Below are 19,306 nucleotides of genomic sequence, written 5' to 3'. Positions count from 1 at the left end.
CAGAATGAGGAAGATTTTCATCTGCTTCTGGAGTTCTAGACTCCATGTTACAGCAGTGCAGCCACTCCTCAGAGGAAAAACCTCTGCCAGGATGTCAGGCTTTGATTTCTGTCCACTTCAACAACCAGCAACCCACGCCTTGCCGACTGACCTGTGATCTGCTGTAGCACAGAGTCAAGAGCCCTGAAAAACAGACACAGGAACCACACCTCGAGACCATTCTGTTCCAAAACAAAAGGTAAATTCAGTCTCAAAATCAAGCCTTGCTTGTTTTTAAATAAATTATGATTTCCTTACTATAGTGTGTTTCAAGTAGTCGGATGAAGGGCTTCAAAACGTGTGGACAGAGGACTTTGGGAAATGTTCAACTTTATCTAAAAACCTAACAGGGAACAATCATGATGGGTGAAAGCTGAAATGAGACATTAGCAGACTTGCACTTTGAAAGGTATGCTGTAATTACTGGCAGTTGTATTTTCCTGGTTTGTAGCCTTTTCTTTTTTTTTGCTTTAGGCAAAAGCACATGTGAGACTTTTTGTATTTGACTGGCTTAATAAATCTATTCTAAATGTCCGTTAGTGTCTCGCCCTTCGTTTTTAAATTGGATCAGATTCAACTTCCTGGAAATTTGGAGTCATGGAGATTAACCGATGTTAAGCCTTAAACTAACAATTTCCTCCCAATATGCGTCATGGTTCAAAGAGACCAACGGAAGAGGAACTCCTTGGACACAGTATTGAGGTGCCCCTGTTATTTCAATACAGATATTCAGACTTGTTTTACTTGGAACTACTTTCTACATTGTGACATTGGAGGAAGGTTGATCTATCACCATTAGGGGAAAGAAAAAGCACAGCAGGGTGGTGTTGTCTATGATTTATTGGAAGTAATTATCACGTATGTTGTAACAATAACAGTGTCCAGGATGAGAAGATGACATGGTGCTGTGGGATTGCAGGGCAGCTCGAATGCACTGAAAAGCTGACCTGAACCTCAGACTCCAAAGAGGCTCCACAGAGTTCCTGTTTTTAAGCCTCCTCTTCATTCTACATGCCATCTTCATGCCTCAGACTGTCACGTTACAGATACTTCATTTACAGCGCTGTGTGATCTAACTAAAAATCTCCTGCGTGTACAGCTGGAGCAGGTATTTGCGAATGTCAGCTTGGACCTCAGAAACGTTGATGCTTGGGTGCCACCTCATGACTGGCTTCCCGTCTGGTCCCACCAGAAACTTCTCAAAGTTCCACTTGATGTCGCTGAGCTTCAGGGGCTCCCAGAACAGTCTGCCATTGAGGTTACCGAAGTTGCCTCCCACTGGAGGGCAGGAGCTCTGCATGAGAGAGAGAGAGAGGAGCGGAGAAACCCAAATTTGGATACATATCTGCACTGTTCTGTAAGCATTTGTTTCCTCAGTGTGTGACAGCCAGGTAAAAATATTAAACTCCTGCATCACCCACAATGATTACTCACCTTCAGGAAAGTGTAAACCTCTTGCTCATCTTTTCCGTTCACGTCACCCTTCTGAAACATCAGGAAATTTGGAACAAATCCATTGCCTGGTCTGACATGCCTGAAACCCAGAGAGGGCAGCTTATCAGTGCACGTGCCTCTGAGCACTCTGCCACTTGGCTGCCTTCCTAGATTCACTACAAGCTGAGCAAAATAAGCCACATAGTGTATTGTGAGGGCTTTGCTATGGATCTGGATGATGGAACCTGAGACATAATTATATGTGAATTAGGAGAGGCCACTAAGACGACTAATCTGAGGATGTTTCCCCTGATTAAATGAAGCTCTGCTGACTGACGGGGGATTTAGCAATATTGAAAATTCCTCTGTGACCAGCTTTGAAGGCTCTAATGTTACACTTCACCAAAATTCTTTAGTAGGACGCGTCTGACCTTAGTTTTCCTTAGTGTCTATAAGTTTCTATCATATAAATCAATATAAACACTGAATGTGCTCACTTTAAAGCTGGGAGGATTTCAACGTTCCGTCCCGGTTCCTGCTTTCCAAACTGGTTGCAGGGAAAGCCGAGGACCGTGAGTCCAAGTGGTTTCAACTCCTCATGCAGTGCATTCAGTTCTGAATGGAAAATACACATATATAAGAGTCAACATAACATAAAACACAAGACTACAGCTTCAGGTGCTGCCTCTTACCCACATACTGGAAGGTGTAGCCTCAGTATGTGGCCACGTTGACAAAGAGGACACTCTTGCCCACGTAGTCACTGAAGTCTACAGTGCGATTTTCACTTAGAGTCCTCGCCTGGTATTTGTAGATGGTGCCATCTATGGATGAATTGCAGCGCTGGGGGAAACAGAAAAGGCCAAAAGCAGGCCATGTTTGTTTTGACATCCAACAGTTACACAACTACAAGTTTTCTGCACGACGCCAAACATTTTCTGGCACAAACCGCTCCAATTCTCTTTTGTCTTATCTGAATTGATTTTGGGTCTGGTTGCTTTGGCAAAGGCGCAACTTTATATTACACAACTAAAAACTGTGTGAACTGTGCTGTTTTCATTGTAAATAATGTTATTTGGGCATTATTTGAAGAGCTTGTCTGAATAAACAGAAGCGTTAACCAAATAACTTCCCACCCTTCATCTCCATACCTCTGTTAGGCTGGAGTACTATTGACATCTGCCCCACAAGAAAACAAGGCCTGAGCGCCAACAGGAGAACTTTGTTCTCAAACAGTTAAAATGTATGTCTCAGATGTCAGGCTGTGAGTGAGCCCCTTCCTGATCAAATATTTTTAAAACCCCACAATCACACATGTCTAATGATTGACAGCCACACACACCAGGTCACTGCATGGGTAAATACCAGCTGTTGATGATCATAAACATGCAGATGGGTCATAAAGGAGCTCTTCTCAATGTAGATTAACTAATATATATATATATATACACACACATTTATTAGTTCACAGTATTAAACTAAGGTTTCATGTTGTATTTTATATTATCAGGCAACATGTCCGGCTATAATCAATGCAAACAGCGCGCAGGTGATGTCACACCGACACGTCCTCTCTGTCTGCTTTCACATTTCCCTGTTAACGTGTCCGGTATCAACAGGCGGCCTACCTGAGTGAACGCAGTCCCGGTGCAGGGTCGCAGGAGGCCGATCACCAGCAGCGGTAATAAGGGCCACATTGTGCCGTCCTTTGCCTCCTTCTCTCTCTCTCTCTCTTCTGTCCGCGACACGGAGGCTGCTCCCTGTGGATGTCTGACAGCTTGTCCCTCCGGATTTAAATGAACTCCTCTGGCAAAGGGGTGGGGAGCCGCACAGCTGACTGAAATTTCGCCATCTGCTGACTGCACGAATGAATGAATATTTGGATGAACGAATGAATTATATATTATAATGACAACACATTGATCTGAGGAGCTTTACTTTCTACTGACATGTTGACACTTTTATGATGTGACAACATGATCCACCTTTCTCAAACAGAGGACGCACTGCCTATTTATTGGCTTATTTTATTCATGGATCATTTCTCCTCTCTGCTGTTGCCATGGTGAGCTGGTACTAGGCCAGTGTGCCCTGTGGGTGGTTGACAGGACTCTTTGCAAGCCTGTTAAGAGCACCTCATTGACTATAGCTCATGCAGTTTTTGCAGGCTTCAAAGAGATTTTGAAACAATGTGAAATTAAAGCAAAAACACCAAATATGTCAAGTTTTCAACACGCATGTGCAGCATGGAGGACATGTCCTCACATTTGAAACAACACACATAATTTCAGGTTCACCTGTTGCTTAAAAAGTTACAATAAAGAGGTCCATACTGACTCCTTGAGGGCCACATAGACTTCCATTAGAAAAGCAAAGGGCCACATTTCTTTCATAAATAATAATATGAATTGAATTGGGGATCACTGGCACAGTATCTACCTTTATAAATATGCTCTTGTTACATTTTCATCACTGTAAGCAGTGTTTCCCACAGACCAGTTAGCAATTTGTGGTGGCATCTCGGTGTCACATCGGTCGCCGAGTTGGTCATTGGGGTTTATAAAGGTTAAATATACACCTGTATGCTTAGCTATGACAGTTTTAAATCTACAAGAAGCATTTTGAATCGATTCAGTTAAATCTTAATTCTCTCAGTTAGTTCTGAGTGATAAGACGAATAAATACATGCTTACTTGAACCCTGCCTGGACCTTTCCCCACCTCAACTCCATACATTACAGGTCAGTAGAATGAGTTTGCTCATACAGACTTTTCCTTTTTCATGTTTCCTGAATGACTCACCAAATTGAAATTAAAGTTCTTACTTTAATTTGAGCCTATAGTTTAGTTCTAATCTTTGGATTCTGTGTCATCTAAGGAATGGATTACAAAAACATGCATCTGAAGCTGAAGGTTTTTATTTCACTATATGAACTCAACACTGACCTCATATGTCCGCCTGTTCTTGTTTTGTAAAATGACATTTTCTGGTAAAATAAAGGTTAAAATAAATAATGTGATATAACCACATAAATACATTAATAGCATAAATACTATAATCAGATATATGGAACTACTAAAGGCACAACGAGGCAACTAACTGATTAACAGGTTTTGCTGTTATTATTCATATGTGACTATGGGCATATAACGTAGTTTATCTCAACCCTAATCGCGTTTCACCTTAAATCACCTAATGGTTTGCGCACCCTAACGCAGCACAGGCTGACAACGTTATTGTTAATGGAACATCGTGATGATAATGGAACATCGCGATGTTAATGGAACATCGCGATGATAATGGAACACCCTAATTCAGCCTCAGCGGATCAGCTGCTCTCGGTGTGTACGCATGCATGTGCACTTATGTGTGCGTGAACGCGGACGGGAGAGAGAGAGAGAGAGTTGCGCGGAGTTGAATGAATGGAAAGATAACTATATTATAAAATCGCTTTGGCGAAAAAAAAAAACACAGAATCAATTTGTGGCGGAGGGTGCTGATTATGGGAATTGGTCTATGTGTGGGGAACCCTGGTAAGAGTCTTTTGCTGTCTTTTAGTGCTCACTCCTCTGTCAGCAGCACAGATGAATGTACGATATTTTTACAGAAGAAAACCATTTGAGTTAAAACTAATTTTAAAAACGGTCAAATCCCAAAGTTCTGAAAGTTGGACAAGATCTGTGCTTTTTAAGAGCAGATGACGATGAAATATGTCGGCTGCAGCACCGCGGAAACATCTGAATGCGCTGTGGAGTTTCTTCACGCTTTACCATACATTTCAGCATAGTGAAGGGTGAAAAAATGTATACTGCATGGTGTTAACATGCAGTGTGTGTTCACATATATGTGTCCCTAACATGAAGTATTCAAGTGTATATTACTTAATAATGTGATTTTCATAAGTGTTTATGTGAAGTTTTTAGAAAATCAAAGTAATTCAAGGATACTGAATGTATTAAGAAGTAATTTCATCGTGTGTCATATAACTTTGTTTTCTGCAGTTCAGGCTGTGGCAGATGAGATCAGTTGTTTTTCTGCTCTCTGGAGAGAGCTCCGGTTGGTACGAGATGGTCATAAATTCAGACCAAGGACAGCAGCACCTTTGACCTGATAAAAGCCAGATTCTAAAGGAATGTGATTTTCTCCTGAGTGCCCAGTTTATGGTCACTGCCAGATCGGCCTCACAACCTATGAGATTTAAGGAATTAAAGCTTTACCTTATTAGGTAGTAAACATGGTCTATTTGCTGTATGACCCAGGGTCTGCAGGGGGGGGGGGGGGGTAATTGCCCCTGTGGGCAGGCAGGCAGGAACGCCCCTGTGGTATATCAATGTGCGAATTCCATGTCTAGTGGTTGTTCGTTCTTGTGTTGTTCTTGTTTGGTTCTTTGTGTGCAACAACTAAGAGCTCTGTGACTCAGAATCTGCCTCATTGTTCAATAAATTGTAATCTTGAGACCAGAATTTATCCGCTCCTTCCTCATAAACCAGCTCGAAAGGTGATCAGAAGAAATAAGGGGATTTCATCCCCGACAATAGTCACGCAGCATTTTTTAAAGTGTACACAGCGCCACCGTGTCTCTCCAAAGAGTAGATGGGATGACTGCAGCTTAGAAGAGACAAGGAGGGTTAGGAAGACGTTATCGGTAATGTCGTGCTTAACAGCTGACTTTTGCTGCCTTCTGCTTTTTCTTTCTTTCTTCTCTTTTTTCTGGTCCGCGGGCCACATTTAAGACGCAAGCGGGCCTGATGTGGCCCGCGGGCCGTGCGCACAATAGAAGACGGGGCCTGTTAGTATCCGTGTTCACCACATGAGGTCGACAAAGAGCATGTTCCACTTCCGTCAGGGCCAGACAGCCGGCGGTGACATCAGTAGAGGAGGTACAGCCAGTCTAGCCCTCGGTCTCGGCTTCGTTGGCGAGAGATGGCGTCCCTTCTGCAGCCAGATAGAGTTGCCTATCTGGTTCGTGGGGAGAAAAAAATCCGGGCCCCTATATCTCAGCTTTATTTCTGTCGCTACTGCAGCGAGCTACGATCTCTAGAATGCGTGTCTCACGAGGTACGTCAGTGTTTTCCCCATCATCCCCTCATTATGACAAGCTAGCAGTACGCTTTTAGCTTTTAGCCACTTTGTTGTTAGCTTTGACAGGTGGGTGGGATTGCTCGAATCTCCTCGCCCTCTGTGTGGCTAAACCACCTGTCAATCAATGAGTTTTCAACGCGTTCCCTCATTTGATTGGCTAAATCGTTTTAACTTCCGTTCGAGTTAGCATTATATCGTGACTAGCAGCAGTGAGTAAACAAGCTAGTTAGCGTTCGTTATACTTTGCGTTTACCGTTAAACTCTGTTGTTAAATTAAATAAAGATGAAATTCAAATAAGAACATTTAAAAACACATTTATCATCGGTGCACAGCAAATTAACGTCTTTACTGTTAAAGCGTTGCTTGTTAACGTGGCTCGCTTTAATGGACACCACACCCAGAGCGATTTAGCCAGATTTTTCTCCTGTAGCAATAACATATCAAATGTCTGTCTTTTTCTATTGCATTGTCAATAAAACACGCAAATCGTACCTCATGGAAATATGTTATCATTGTCATTGTCTGAACTGTCGAAAAACATATACTATAATAACTTTATTTTAGGCTGCTGATGTCAAAACATCACGCTGTCTGACTCCTGTCTTGCACCCCTTTCTCTTGTGATTAGGTGGACTCCCACTATTGTCCAAGCTGCCTGGAGAACATGCCGTCTGCAGAGGCTAAACTTAAAAAGAACAGGTAAGGCAGAAATACATATAGAAAGCTTGACATCTATACGGTTTATGCAGGTCACTGCTCTGCATGTGTTTAATGGTCATTCATGTCTTTCTCATATCTGTGTACTTCATTGTAGGTGTGCAAATTGTTTCGACTGCCCATGTTGCATGCATACACTGTCAACTCGGGCTACTAACATCCCAGCACCTCTGCCTGATGATCCCACCAAGACCGCCATGAAGAAAGCATACTATTTGGCCTGTGGCTTCTGTCGCTGGACATCAAGGGATGTGGGAATGGCTGACAAATCAGTCGGTAGGGATATATTTTTAAAACTTATGTTCCCTGGTCCAGATAAGCATTATTTTTGTAGTGCTCTTAGCTCTTGAAAAAAATTCTTCCGGCTAGTATTTGTTGTTTGTTGTGAAATTTGAATTAAGTATTTTCTATTCTATTCTGTTCTATTCATTGTTGTCTTGAGTCTGATGTTTTTGTATATTTTGTTCACTGCAGCCAGTGGTGGATGGCAGGAGCCAGAGAACCCTCACGCTCAGCGGGTAGGTCTTTCCCCTGTGGTCATTTAAATATTCTCGAGTTGCTCACATGTTTTCTGGTCACACAGAGCGACGAAGTGTCACCCACTCTCAGACTACTAAGCCGACAAAGTGGCTGGACAGTTGCACAGGAAACACAACAAAGTATACATTTCCCCCTCTATGTTTTTGAACAACTAATTGACAGTAATTGGCCAAACTGTGAAGATAGTTTCTGCTCTCCTGCAGGAAAGTTTGTGCCTTGCATTAGGAGTACATTTTAACCCTAAATTTAATAGAAAAAAGTCAAAGGCAACTTAACAGACTGAGAAACATGGTTGTATTTTTAAAAATAGTATTTTTTTTAAAAAGTATTTGTTTTAACTTTTTTGATGATTCATTTCCGTCCATTAAAGTAAAGTCTATTACATTTGTGGTATCTTAACTTTAATATATAATGTTTTGCAGTTCCCTTTTACAGTTCTACCACACTTGTTTTGTATATGAAGCACTAAAGACCAGTCTCATTTTTTTTGTTTTGTTTTAACTCTAACAGATCAACAAGCTCATTGAGTATTATCAGCAGCTGGCCCACCGAGAGAAGCTGGAGAGGGACAGGAAGAAGCTGGCCAGGAGAAGACAGTGCATGCCCCTGGCGTTCTCGGTACTCCTGCAGTCACAGTCAAAAAGCTTTTTTTGTGTCATACTATTTTCTTTCATCTTTTTTAAAATGTTAACTGGCTGTGGTTTTGTTGTTGAAAAAGATTTTTATCAACAGATTTATGTGATGCATTCTATCTTAATCTCTATAATATTACTAAGGGGTTTATTGAATATTCAGTAGCAAGAAAGAGGGAAAAATTAGCGACATCAGCTGATGTGCTCAGAGTACATTGTTTTTTTCTCACCCACAGCCAGCTTGTGTGTGAAGTGCTGAAACAGAGCAAAACATGTTCTCAAATTCAGCATCTTCCTGCTGTGGATATGCTCTCCGTGCTTCTTTAGCTTGTTGCAACATTGTTCACACTTCCTGCATTGTGCATCACAAAAAGTAACACCCTTAAATGCAAGTCGGCCTTTCTTTCCATATAATCTGTGAATGTCCTCCAGTGTTATCCATCACTGATGCGTTTCTGTTGCTGTCGCATGTCACCAAATGCCACTAATGTTTTGCTGAATTGCTTTGGTTTCACCTTGTTCTTTATTCTCTCCTTTTTTCTTTGCTTATGCGCTCTGATATTTTGGTTTTTACCCCCCAGCAACACACTATTCATGTGGTGGTGAGTTGTATTTTTCACAACTTGGGTAGTCTTGTCTTTTACAGTAGTGCTGTCTTCTCTTTATCTCTCTTCCTTTCTAATCGGTTACTGAGGGACCTCACAGATCACATGAATGCCTCCTTGGGTAAATGAGACTGAGACCCACACAAGTGGAGCCTTTATGAAGGGTGAAAGGAGAGAGGCAATAGAAGCCTTTGTTGAAGCCTGTGTAACTAGATCACAATATTTTTCATACTAATTCTAGTAAGTTCTAAGTCTGCTGAGTTGATTCTCTCCGACTCTTCTGAGTAGAAAGGCTCATGTTTTTGTCTCTTACCACAAGAAAAACTAAACCTTTTCTGGCTTATTTTTTATTTAGATGTCGAATACCATTGCATTCTATTTTGCTCCCTTTTTGGGTCAAGACATTGTGTTCAGATTGCCATCTAGAAAAGTAGCTGTAGAATAATTTCATAAATCATCTCAAATCCTCCCTGACTTTCAATAGGCAGACTCTCTAATCATGTGTTTCCCCCCAAATCCACTCAGGAAAAATATGGCCTTGGAATGAGACTGCAGAGGCAGAGGTCTGGCGCTCCCATATCAAGCCTGGCTGGCCTTTCGTAAGTTCTCTTTTTTTAATATACTGAGGCTTAGTGTTAACTCTTCACAACTCGGTTTTCTTCAAATATAAGCGGCAAAGTTTTCAAAGTTTTATAAATTTCAGCCTAGTACTGCACATTACATATGTACACTTCATATCACTGGTGACTTGGATGAATAGATTTTCTACCTTCAGGCAGCCATTGCTTTGATTAATTTCAGGGTGCCATGAAAATCAATTTGCAGAGCCTTGAAACTTGGCTCACACAAGCAGGTAATCCATCAGAGCAAACAGCCCATCTCCTAAATTCTTTTCTTCAAGTTGCATCATCACGTTGTTGTAATATAATTGTTAACAGGCATCACTTCTCTTTACCAGAGTGCACTCAAGGACCCTGTTTTGCATCTTAAAATTAATTGATTAGCTGATACAAGGCAGTGTGTTGGCAAACATACAGGAGACAAATGTAAAGTGGGCAAGGACTATGTAAGACGAACAATGTGAAGTTGGTTGTAATAAGAAGGCTACAGTGCAGCAGCCAGTTCAGAAAAGTGGGGAGGCTAAAGAGTCTTATCAGAGAACTATTAAATTCTTTAGCTGTATAAGTTCATTATTTATCGTTAGTCACATCTTATATGTTTACTTAGCTTGTAGTTGTATTGAAAATATTTAAAAGAACAGCTTGTTCAGGTATATTTGTGTAATCTATCCAGCCTTAAGGAAGGCGAGGACCAGAAGGAGATCAGCATCGAGCCTGCCCAGCCCCTTGATGAGGTGGAGCCCCTGCCTGAGGATTGTTACACCAGACCCATCAATTTACCTGAAGGTAGCATCTTTTCAGAACTAACTACAATACAGATACTCCTTTAATTAATGTTGAGTCTGTGCTCCACAGTGACCACGCTGCGCCAGAGGCTTCTGCAGCCAGACTTCCAGCCTGCAGGAGCGTCTCAGCTCCACCCCAGACACAAGCATCTCCTGATGAAGCGCTCACTGCGCTGCAGGGTCAGTACCGCTTGGGGATTTCACTCTGCTTACTTTAAGTCAAAATCTCTCCCATTTGAATGAAGTTTTTTTGTAATTCCTTTTTCCAGAAATGTGAGCACAACTTGAGCAAACCAGAGTTTAATCCTACTTCTATCAAGTTTAAAATTCAGCTGGTGGCTGTGTGAGTATCTCAGTTCTGTGCTGATGGTGTTTTTTTAATTAAGTATCAGCCTTAAACCTAATACAGCTTAATGTGCCACTATGAGCACAGGCTAATTCAGATTTAGCACACAGTACATATCACAGTAACACAGTAACATATGCTAATATAATAACATGTTGTTACGTGTTATCGTGTTATACTTGTTATTGTGTCAGTAACAGTTTCATAATAAAATAGAAGTTTTGTCTTTTGCCGTTAGTTATTATAAAGTTTTGTGGAATTGATTTGTTCTGGGAGGAGCTCGGAGATCAGGATGTGTCCAGTGCTGCAGTGTTGATTGTAAATTGGTATTCTTGCTTTTTTCCCCACAGGAGTTATATCCCTGAAGTGAGAATTATGTCCATTCCAAATCTCCGATACACAAAGGTCAGTGTGTGCTTAGTAAAACGTCTGTGTTTAATTCTTATGAACAATATTGTTAATATATATATAAAAAAAGCTATTAAAACCAAGTGATAAATGCCTTTGGCAACTAAGGTATATGCTGTCACTGTCACTGGAAAAAACAAAACTTTGTACACTATTTGTCACATTCATACACACACAAACAGTTTGTATTAACAGCCATTAAATACCAAGTAAAAATAAATTGATAAAGTTTGACTAGAAATAAGATTATATAAAGTTACCTACTAAAGATTGACATTTCCCTAGGTGGTAGTGCTAACTTGTTTTAGTGGTCACAGGAAGACAAAGCTGTGCTTAAATCCTCAAAGTCTCACAAATGGTTTCAGTCTGGATAGTTTGAATTACCGTATTGTTCCCATCCTGTGTGTTTAGGAGAGCCAGGTGCTGCTTACCCTGACCAATCCAGTGGAGAACATTACCCATGTCACTTTGACCGCTTGTGAGGAGGACGACCCTGATGACATAAACAGTACTGCCAAGGTATTTTTCTGTAGTGCAGACACCTAGGCAGGACAAAAGATCAGGTCTGTAATGTTATAATGGGATGTACGCTGCATCAGCCACTATCTTTAAAATGAAATATAACTTTACATCGCTACTAAGATTTTTAAGGTCTTTGAGATCATCTTATAATTCAGCTCTTAACAGTATTGCTAAACCTACTGACTTATAATTCAGTAAGTGTTCATAAATATTACCCTGATGGGTGATATGTTTTTTCTATATATTTACATTATATAACCGGTGTTAAATGACACTAGGGTGAAAGCCTCTCGAGATTAAAAATGTTAAGATTAGTCATCTATAAACTGAGGTTGTATTTGTCGTCGCCGTGGTACAGATTTGATTCCAGGATGCTTCGCCCCCTCTCTTGCTCATGCTTTGCTTCCTGCCTTCCCCAATACATCATAAACAGCACAAACAAGTAAACACAATATCAGTTTGTATGTAATAAAAGGGCCAAACGTACAGTTAAAAACATTCCTGTACAAATTCTGGAGAAATCACTTTTCTCTTAAACACATTTCTTTCATAGTAAATGATTCAGGTAATATCCATCCTAATTGAAAGAAAGCTCGATGGCAGTGTGTCTCTTGGTCTGTTTTGTGGGTTATCTTTCCACTGCACGGCTGAAATTTAACTTGCTAAAAATACACCATATAAGAAATGGGCTGGCTGCTGTTCACCACCTGCCTTTTCTTAAGTACTTCATATTACACCACAAAGCATCCCTTATGTTTTATAAGATAAGAGAACAGATGGACACTCTTTCTTGGAAAAGGGGTGGCCATCACATCATTTCATCATACTGTCTGTTAGCTGTCACTGCACAGCTCGGTGTGTTTTGTTCCCACGCAGGCAAATGGTCTGCTGAGCTTCCTCTTGCCAGGTGGTGCTTTGAGGCTTTCTGTGACTGCAGGTTGTTTGTCTTGGCCTCTTTAGTGATGATGTCATGGGCCAGCCTGCGTGAGGAAGAGCTCCTGGCCAAAACAGACCATCTTCATGACCCATTTCCATTCACATTAGGGCCAAAAGAGTGTGCAGGCTTGTGTTTCTGCCTGATCTGATATTCAAACACCTGAAGGGCAGTGTGAACCACATCAAGCTATGCTCAGTTGGTTTTATCGGCCAGCTCTCACGGCTGGGTTCACTCACCTCCCACGTATATATTATGTATTGCATTTGTACATCTGTTCAGCTGTGAGGACACATTAATTGCACCAGTAAGTGGACTTAAATTACTTTTTCCCCACACACATACACAACCTGGATATAGCTGTTGACAGAAGGACACTAACAAGATGTTAGATGCAAGACAGATAGATGTGATACACAGCAGACCGCCACCATAGATGGACAGATTAGATCGATAGATATGGTAATATTGAGGCACATTATGCTGACCTATCACATGAGTTTGAAAGCCACCAACTATTCCAACTTTTTCTAGGTCATAGTACCGAGTAAGGAACTGGTCTTAGCCGGAAAAGATGCTGCTGCCGAGTATGACGAACTGGCTGAACCTCAGGACTTCCAGGATGACCCAGAGTACGTCAATAAAAGAAAACACTCACGGACATGAAAGTAATATTTTTGAGGTAACTCACACCCTGATCTCTATGCCCGTTCCACAGTGTTGTTGCCTTCAGGAAATCCAACAAGATTGGATTCTTCATCAAAGTGATCCCTCAGAAAGAAGAGGACGTGGATGTCACTGTTTCCTTTAAGATCCGACACGATTTCCGCAACCTCGCGGCTCCCATCAGGCCAAGTGAGGAAGGACCTGAGACAGCGGCCGAAGCCATTTGGCTTACACACCACGTTGAGCTGAGGCTGGGGCCGCTTGCCCCCTGAACAACATCACTAGTGGTGGGGTCTGAACGAATTTCTTAATCTAAAGTTTGGAATTCATTTAATTTAAACCTGATTTCTGATTCTGCTCATCAATCTGTAAGACCTGATTTTCTTTTTAATTTTAGCTTAAATTTCATCAGTAGACATATCGCAGTAAATACAGTGATTGCATGATAGTTGAGCTCCCTTTGCTAGCCAGTGTATAAGACTCTAAAACCATGGCTGACTACAGCATAAGGGATAAGATCATCAAGTTTATGGTCGCTTAATGTTTTATGTTGCTAAATTCAGTACCAGAAATGTAACGTGCTGTATTTCTCTACGTCATCCTTTCTGTGGGCTTAAACACTAACATCTGTCAGTAATAAGCAGTTTTCATGTGCGGTTTCTTACAGGAAACAGAACCTTCATGTACATATAATTGCTTCAGGTTAGGTTTTCTGTAAATAATTGCAAAAAAAAGAAAGAAAGAAAACAATGTTGCTGGAATGAGAGAATGTATCCCTGTGGTACATACAGTATTTTCTTAAACACTCTTGATACCTGTCCTGTTAATGTATTAGCTGTTGAATATTGTTCTTTACTGTGTGTAGAGTGAGAGGCACATTTGTATAACAACTCGGACTCAATGAGTGGAGTTGATGAGCTGATTCAGAAATCGGGATTGAGAACAATCTGAACAAATACCTACTGGTGGTGCAGCACCCGAACACCTCTGCTCTTCTAGCTTACGTATCCTCGACAGGCAATAGTATTCTATTAACTCGCATGCTTCAGCTATTGTTAGGTATCGCACATGTTAGACAATGTCATCACAATTACTGATCCTGTGCTGTTTTCTTATCCAAAAGGTTCATAAGTAGAAGATGAAACCTGCTCATTGTTTTACTATTGTCTGAAATCGCACAGTAACTGTTATTGGCACCATGAAGGGGATGTTTAAGATGCTCTGTAAATTACATCAAGTACAAGTGTTTATCATTTATTTGCACTGAGACACTATCGTTTTGATTTGAAGAGGTTTTGGTTTGTCACTGACCTCTTTGTCAGTGTGTATTGTAAGCTGCTGTCATTTTCTTCAGTGTGTACTCTTAGTGGAAAACAGAGCCTTACATCACAGGTGAACATCTGTACTGGCTAATAAAATAATGCAATACTGAAAAACACTCATACGCTGTTTTTGTTTATTTTAACACCAATTTGACTACTAATTCTGATTCTGAATCCTTCATCCACAGCTTATGTTTAGGAAACAGCAGATGCTGATCAGCACTATTCATTTAGAGTAATCTTTCTGATAACCTGCCTAATGGTGAGGTGGAATCTCCTACCTCTGCTTTTTGGTCTACATCCAGTCCTCAGGGAAATATCTGCCTCTTTAGCTGCTAAATGCACCACTCTGTTCACCATCTGCTGTGTGGTGCAAAGCAGGTGGTGTACAGTAGTATTTGTAACGTTTTCTTTGAAACCAGATGCTGCTATGGCTAAAAAAAAACAAAAAACTACTGAAGCAGTGAACCTAAAACTGTAAAATTGTTAAACAATGAGCCAAAAGCCACTATACTTCAGATCTCCATAAAGCTGAGGGAAGCTTTATTATGCTCCTCACTGATGGCGACCTCTTTTTCATTGCCACAGCTAATATAGCGTCATGTTAAAAAACGTTTATGATTAGAACAGGTTATTTTTTGTCTTGTTTTGATGCTGGGAAGTCAGTTATCCATTCTCACCACAGGATGGCGCCATAAGCCAACAGTTTGAAGAATGCAGTTGCATGAGAGGGAGCTTTGAAGCTTTTGGAGGCATAATGGATACATTTGCAACCCACATCTACTCGACAAGCTCAAATCACAACATCTATTCTAACTTATTGTTAATGTGACTGAGAGCTCAATCCAGCTCTCAACAATCCAAGCAAAGCTGTGTGTTTCTTCCATGATATGTGAGTCATGGGGATCTTATCTACTTGTCAGCATTAGGAGGAGAGACTATTTTAACACATATAGGTCCTTTTCAGAACATGGGGTCTTTTATTGCCTCTGAAACCGCAGCTCAAATATGCAAGATGTACATACTGTGCTGCAGCTCCCCAGTGAGGCCCTCTACTGTGTAAACAGACCCACTCCATCTCAGTATTAAAGCCATGATTTTCTTTTATCCTCCGCAGATATAAACAGCCCAGAAGAGTGGTCTGTGTGAGAGCCATAAATCACCGCTGAAGATGAGGTAATAAAGCACACATGGGGTGAGTCCGAGCCACTGAAACAGCCCAGACTCTGTCTTCAAAACACAGCTGATGGCAGCAGTAGCTGACTTCCAGTGCTCAGCAGTGACATCAAATTCTTGTTGCTCTGCTGCTGCGAATATCATATTCTGTTTAAATACAATTTCATTTGTTTTGTTGTATTTGTGTACATAATCAAAGCTATAATTGAGCTCGGCTCAGCAGAAGAGACAGATTAAAAATGGCTGAACAGCATGTGGCACATGGTGATATGCAGAAACCATATAATAAGGGAATCATGAGTAGACCTTGAATGATCCCCAAAAAACACCGTCTGGAAGACAAATTCTGGATTCATCCAGTCAGAATAATATTTTCCTGGAACAAGACTAGAATTATTTTCAAGCTCAGCATCAACATGTTCTTATTAGCAGAACCCCACACTGTAAACAGAACAGTAATCTGACCTGTGGCCATGTTATGGGGATTAGAAATTAATATCAGGGGTTTCCAGCAGTGTTGAGTAATTACATAGCTATGTAAGGCAAGACCTTATTTACACTGCTTCTTTTCACTATCTCCACCTCTCCTCTCCTTTCCCTCTTGTTTCCCTCATTAGAAGACTAACATCTTTATTTATAACGACAGCCTGCCTTGACCAAATGAAAAATTCCTCATTGAATTACAAGTTTGATTTCACATCCCGGGATCTTTCCACAGCTACGTCATCACACAAACTGCCAGGAACTCACCCACGGAGGACACATGACACACAGAGCGAGCGAAAGAGAAAGAAAAAGAAAACACAGAAGAAGCTGCATTACTAAAGTCATAATGTACAGAGGATTGGTCTTATTTTCTGGGTATGAGACCTAGCCTCCCCCCCCACTTTTTTATGTTGCGTGGTAAAAGCCTGGAGGTGCTGTGAGTGATTAATCACCTCCTTCATTTTCTGCTCACCAGACCATCAGCTGGTTAATTAGTGGTAATTGATGATGTCTACCCAGATATATAACTGTGGGCTCCCAGAGCTACGGGGACGCCAAACCTGTGAAACCTTAGCTTTTCAACAGGAAAAAAAAAACTTTGACCATTGATACCCTTTTCTCTCCATTTTCTCTCTCTCTCTCTGCATTCTGACGGCTGTAGGTTGGTTGGAATGTTGACTTTGGACGCATGCTTGAAAAGTATCGCTCTGAGAAAGCAGCTGACCCTCAGCAATCTCTCTCTAAAAAAATTGCCTGCTCTCTTAAATTGACAGAGACACAGCTCCGGCCTGTGTGCTTTCATTTGTAATCTGAATTATGTGTGTAAGTGCATAAGTGTGTCAGGATCCCAAACTAATGTCAGTGCCACGGAGTAGGAGCCTGTGAGGCAAAAATTAAAATCACAGGATCAGCACTGCGGCCAGTGATGACAGAAACAGTTTGTCATGTTACTTTACCATTTACAGTGAGAAGGGTCCCTTGTTTGACACTTTTTGGCCTTATTAATGCTCAGTTTAGCCTAATCTTTCCATACATGTTGGTGTGGATGGACTTATGCATTGAAAAGAACAAAATCAAAGAACAAGGATGTGATTTAAAACTCAAGCAAAAATTCAGAAAGAGCTTTGTTCTGTCTGAAGATATAAGGTAATGGTCAGCAGCTCTTCAAACAAACAAAATGTTAAGATAAGATGGACCTGCTAGCTGTGTAACTGCACATTTTGCCCTGCTACACAAATGACACAAACTTATGTGCTTACATCAGCGCACAGAGCAGCTCTTAAGTTTCCCTAACGTTTATAAAGGAGTCATGCATCTCTGCACTTGCCTCACTAAAATCTTATTTCGGTAATCCAGAGCACAAGATACTCCTGTGTGATCCACTAGTATATGCACCTAAACAAGGTTGATTAATTAAATGGAACGGCATGGAATTACATGCTCTGGAGGAAGTCAATAATGCAACATAAAGAGAATAGATGATTTCAATTAGAACAACACTTGTAGTAGATGTACTATTGTTGTCTACTTGCGGATAGCCACAGGCTTCCTGTGCAGCCAGCGAAGCCCCATTAGGTCCTGATGAAAGTGTGTGCTGGCAGCTGAGAATGTGTGCGGGATAGACGACGGAGACATAGACGGCCGGTTTCCGCTGTGCAGCCACACCAGGGCATGCAGCCAAACCCACAGAGGCCCAGCCCAACATGACCCACCATCACACCACAAATACCATATATATCCACATCTAGTGTAGCTCCCAGCACCAAGCAGTATTTTACCCAGGAGGGGTGGAGGTAAATCAGTGTATGGAATCAATGATAGCATCCCTGGATTTATAGTTTCAGGTATATGAAATGTCAGACTGCAGATGTGGATTTGCGACTCTATCACTGGCACATCGTTTAAAAGTCCATCTATGTGGACGTACAGTATACCTGCTAGATGAAATAATGTGTGTAGAAAATGAATGTGGATCTTCCACTAATGATACTTTCTCATTTAGGACCTTTTAGTATCCCTAGTCCAAAGTAATCATGACCCGAACCTGTACCCACACACTGAAATAATGAGACCGTCATCTGTGAAAGAGTTTTATAGACTAAAGCTCAGCTGTGGAAACATACTCAGCCTCAAGATCCCATAGGAGCTGCAAGCAGAGAACAGAGGGCTGAGTTACAAATGTTAGTCATGCCCAAAGAATTTAAGACAGATTATACTTTGCCATCACTGCTAAAACAATAAAACTAATCATGAGCTCATGATGACATACGGCCTGTGAGTATTTTCAAAGATAAAATGTAGGCTGCAGTGGACTGCACTGACCAGCCTTCCAAACATTGTATGTTGTATATTATTTATACAGGATGTCTGCAGTCTGAGGGGGCGGCTCTGGTGGCTGTTTAGACTGGACAGACCCGAGAAGTGTTTCACTGTAAGGACGTCCTCGGACATTGCCAGGGCTTCATACCAGCTGATGTTGCCGCTGAGTAGACTGCTTTGTGTTGGCTTTTGTTTAAACCATGTTGTTCTCTTTAATTTCCTGTTGATAGGGCTCACAGATCTGATTTCCTGCCTACGCGGGACAGATAATCCACTGACTTTAACTAGAGAGGAGGACTTCACTTCATTCAGCTTTATCTTTAGACTCTATAGCCCCCCCTCCACCGCCACCCTCCACCTTCACTGCTGGAGTTCAGGCCTCACTTGATTTTCACATCTGTTGTTTATGATTCCATAATTTAGCTTTGACAAGACTTGCTGAGAGAGGGTGAGCATCAGTGTGAGTTTCAGCACATGATACATTTTAGAGATAATCTTAATTAATGAGGTATCATAATTCATTTTTTTTTATAGCCAACAGTTGAAATCAGTTTTTCTTTATCTGGTCTTTGAGATGATTTTAGCCTCAGCCTGGATGCAGCAAGGAGAAGGTCAAAGAGAAAAGAGGAGAAATAATGAAGATGGAGGACGGGAGGGAGAAAAGGGGTCCGG

The 19,306-nt window shown here is 41.2% G+C and overlaps 2 protein-coding genes across 2 annotated transcripts; one reads left to right on the top strand and one right to left on the bottom strand.

Moving 5' to 3' along the window:
• Nucleotides 1–861: 861 nt before the first annotated feature.
• Nucleotides 862–17,953, bottom strand: gpx3 (glutathione peroxidase 3). Its single transcript, XM_028415755.1, has 6 exons — nt 17,844–17,953; nt 3,102–3,332; nt 2,166–2,316; nt 1,971–2,088; nt 1,474–1,573; nt 862–1,333 (listed from the first exon to the last, which is right to left on the bottom strand). Exons 2-6 carry the CDS (start codon nt 3,168–3,170, stop codon nt 1,112–1,114), a joined length of 660 nt encoding a protein of 219 aa, XP_028271556.1. The 5' UTR covers nt 3,171–3,332; nt 17,844–17,953; the 3' UTR covers nt 862–1,111.
• On the top strand, nt 6,308–14,773 carry dctn4 (dynactin 4). The gene is made up of 13 exons (XM_028415713.1): nt 6,308–6,531; nt 7,185–7,255; nt 7,371–7,549; nt 7,748–7,791; nt 8,324–8,431; nt 9,576–9,649; nt 10,344–10,456; nt 10,526–10,635; nt 10,725–10,798; nt 11,152–11,206; nt 11,621–11,728; nt 13,200–13,297; nt 13,384–14,773. Exons 1-13 carry the CDS (start codon nt 6,397–6,399, stop codon nt 13,601–13,603), a joined length of 1,389 nt encoding a protein of 462 aa, XP_028271514.1. The 5' UTR covers nt 6,308–6,396; the 3' UTR covers nt 13,604–14,773.
• Nucleotides 17,954–19,306: the final 1,353 nt, after the last annotated feature.

Source organism: Parambassis ranga, chromosome 10 (genome assembly GCF_900634625.1).
Source record: "Parambassis ranga chromosome 10, fParRan2.1, whole genome shotgun sequence".
Classification (NCBI taxonomy): domain Eukaryota; kingdom Metazoa; phylum Chordata; class Actinopteri; family Ambassidae; genus Parambassis; species Parambassis ranga.
The sequence above is the reverse complement of the archived record's forward strand: the minus strand, read 5'-3'. Positions and strand labels throughout refer to the sequence as shown.

Bases quoted from the DNA above. Each gene is read 5' to 3' on its own strand.
- dctn4 (XM_028415713.1), top strand. From the start codon at position 6,397: ATGGCGTCCCTTCTGCAGCCAGATAGAGTTGCCTATCTGGTTCGTGGG. The intron at 9,650-10,343 runs GTAAGTTCTCTT...TAATCTATCCAG, and splicing joins TCAAGCCTGGCTGGCCTTTC to CCTTAAGGAAGGCGAGGACC. The intron at 11,207-11,620 runs GTCAGTGTGTGC...CTGTGTGTTTAG, and splicing joins CAAATCTCCGATACACAAAG to GAGAGCCAGGTGCTGCTTAC.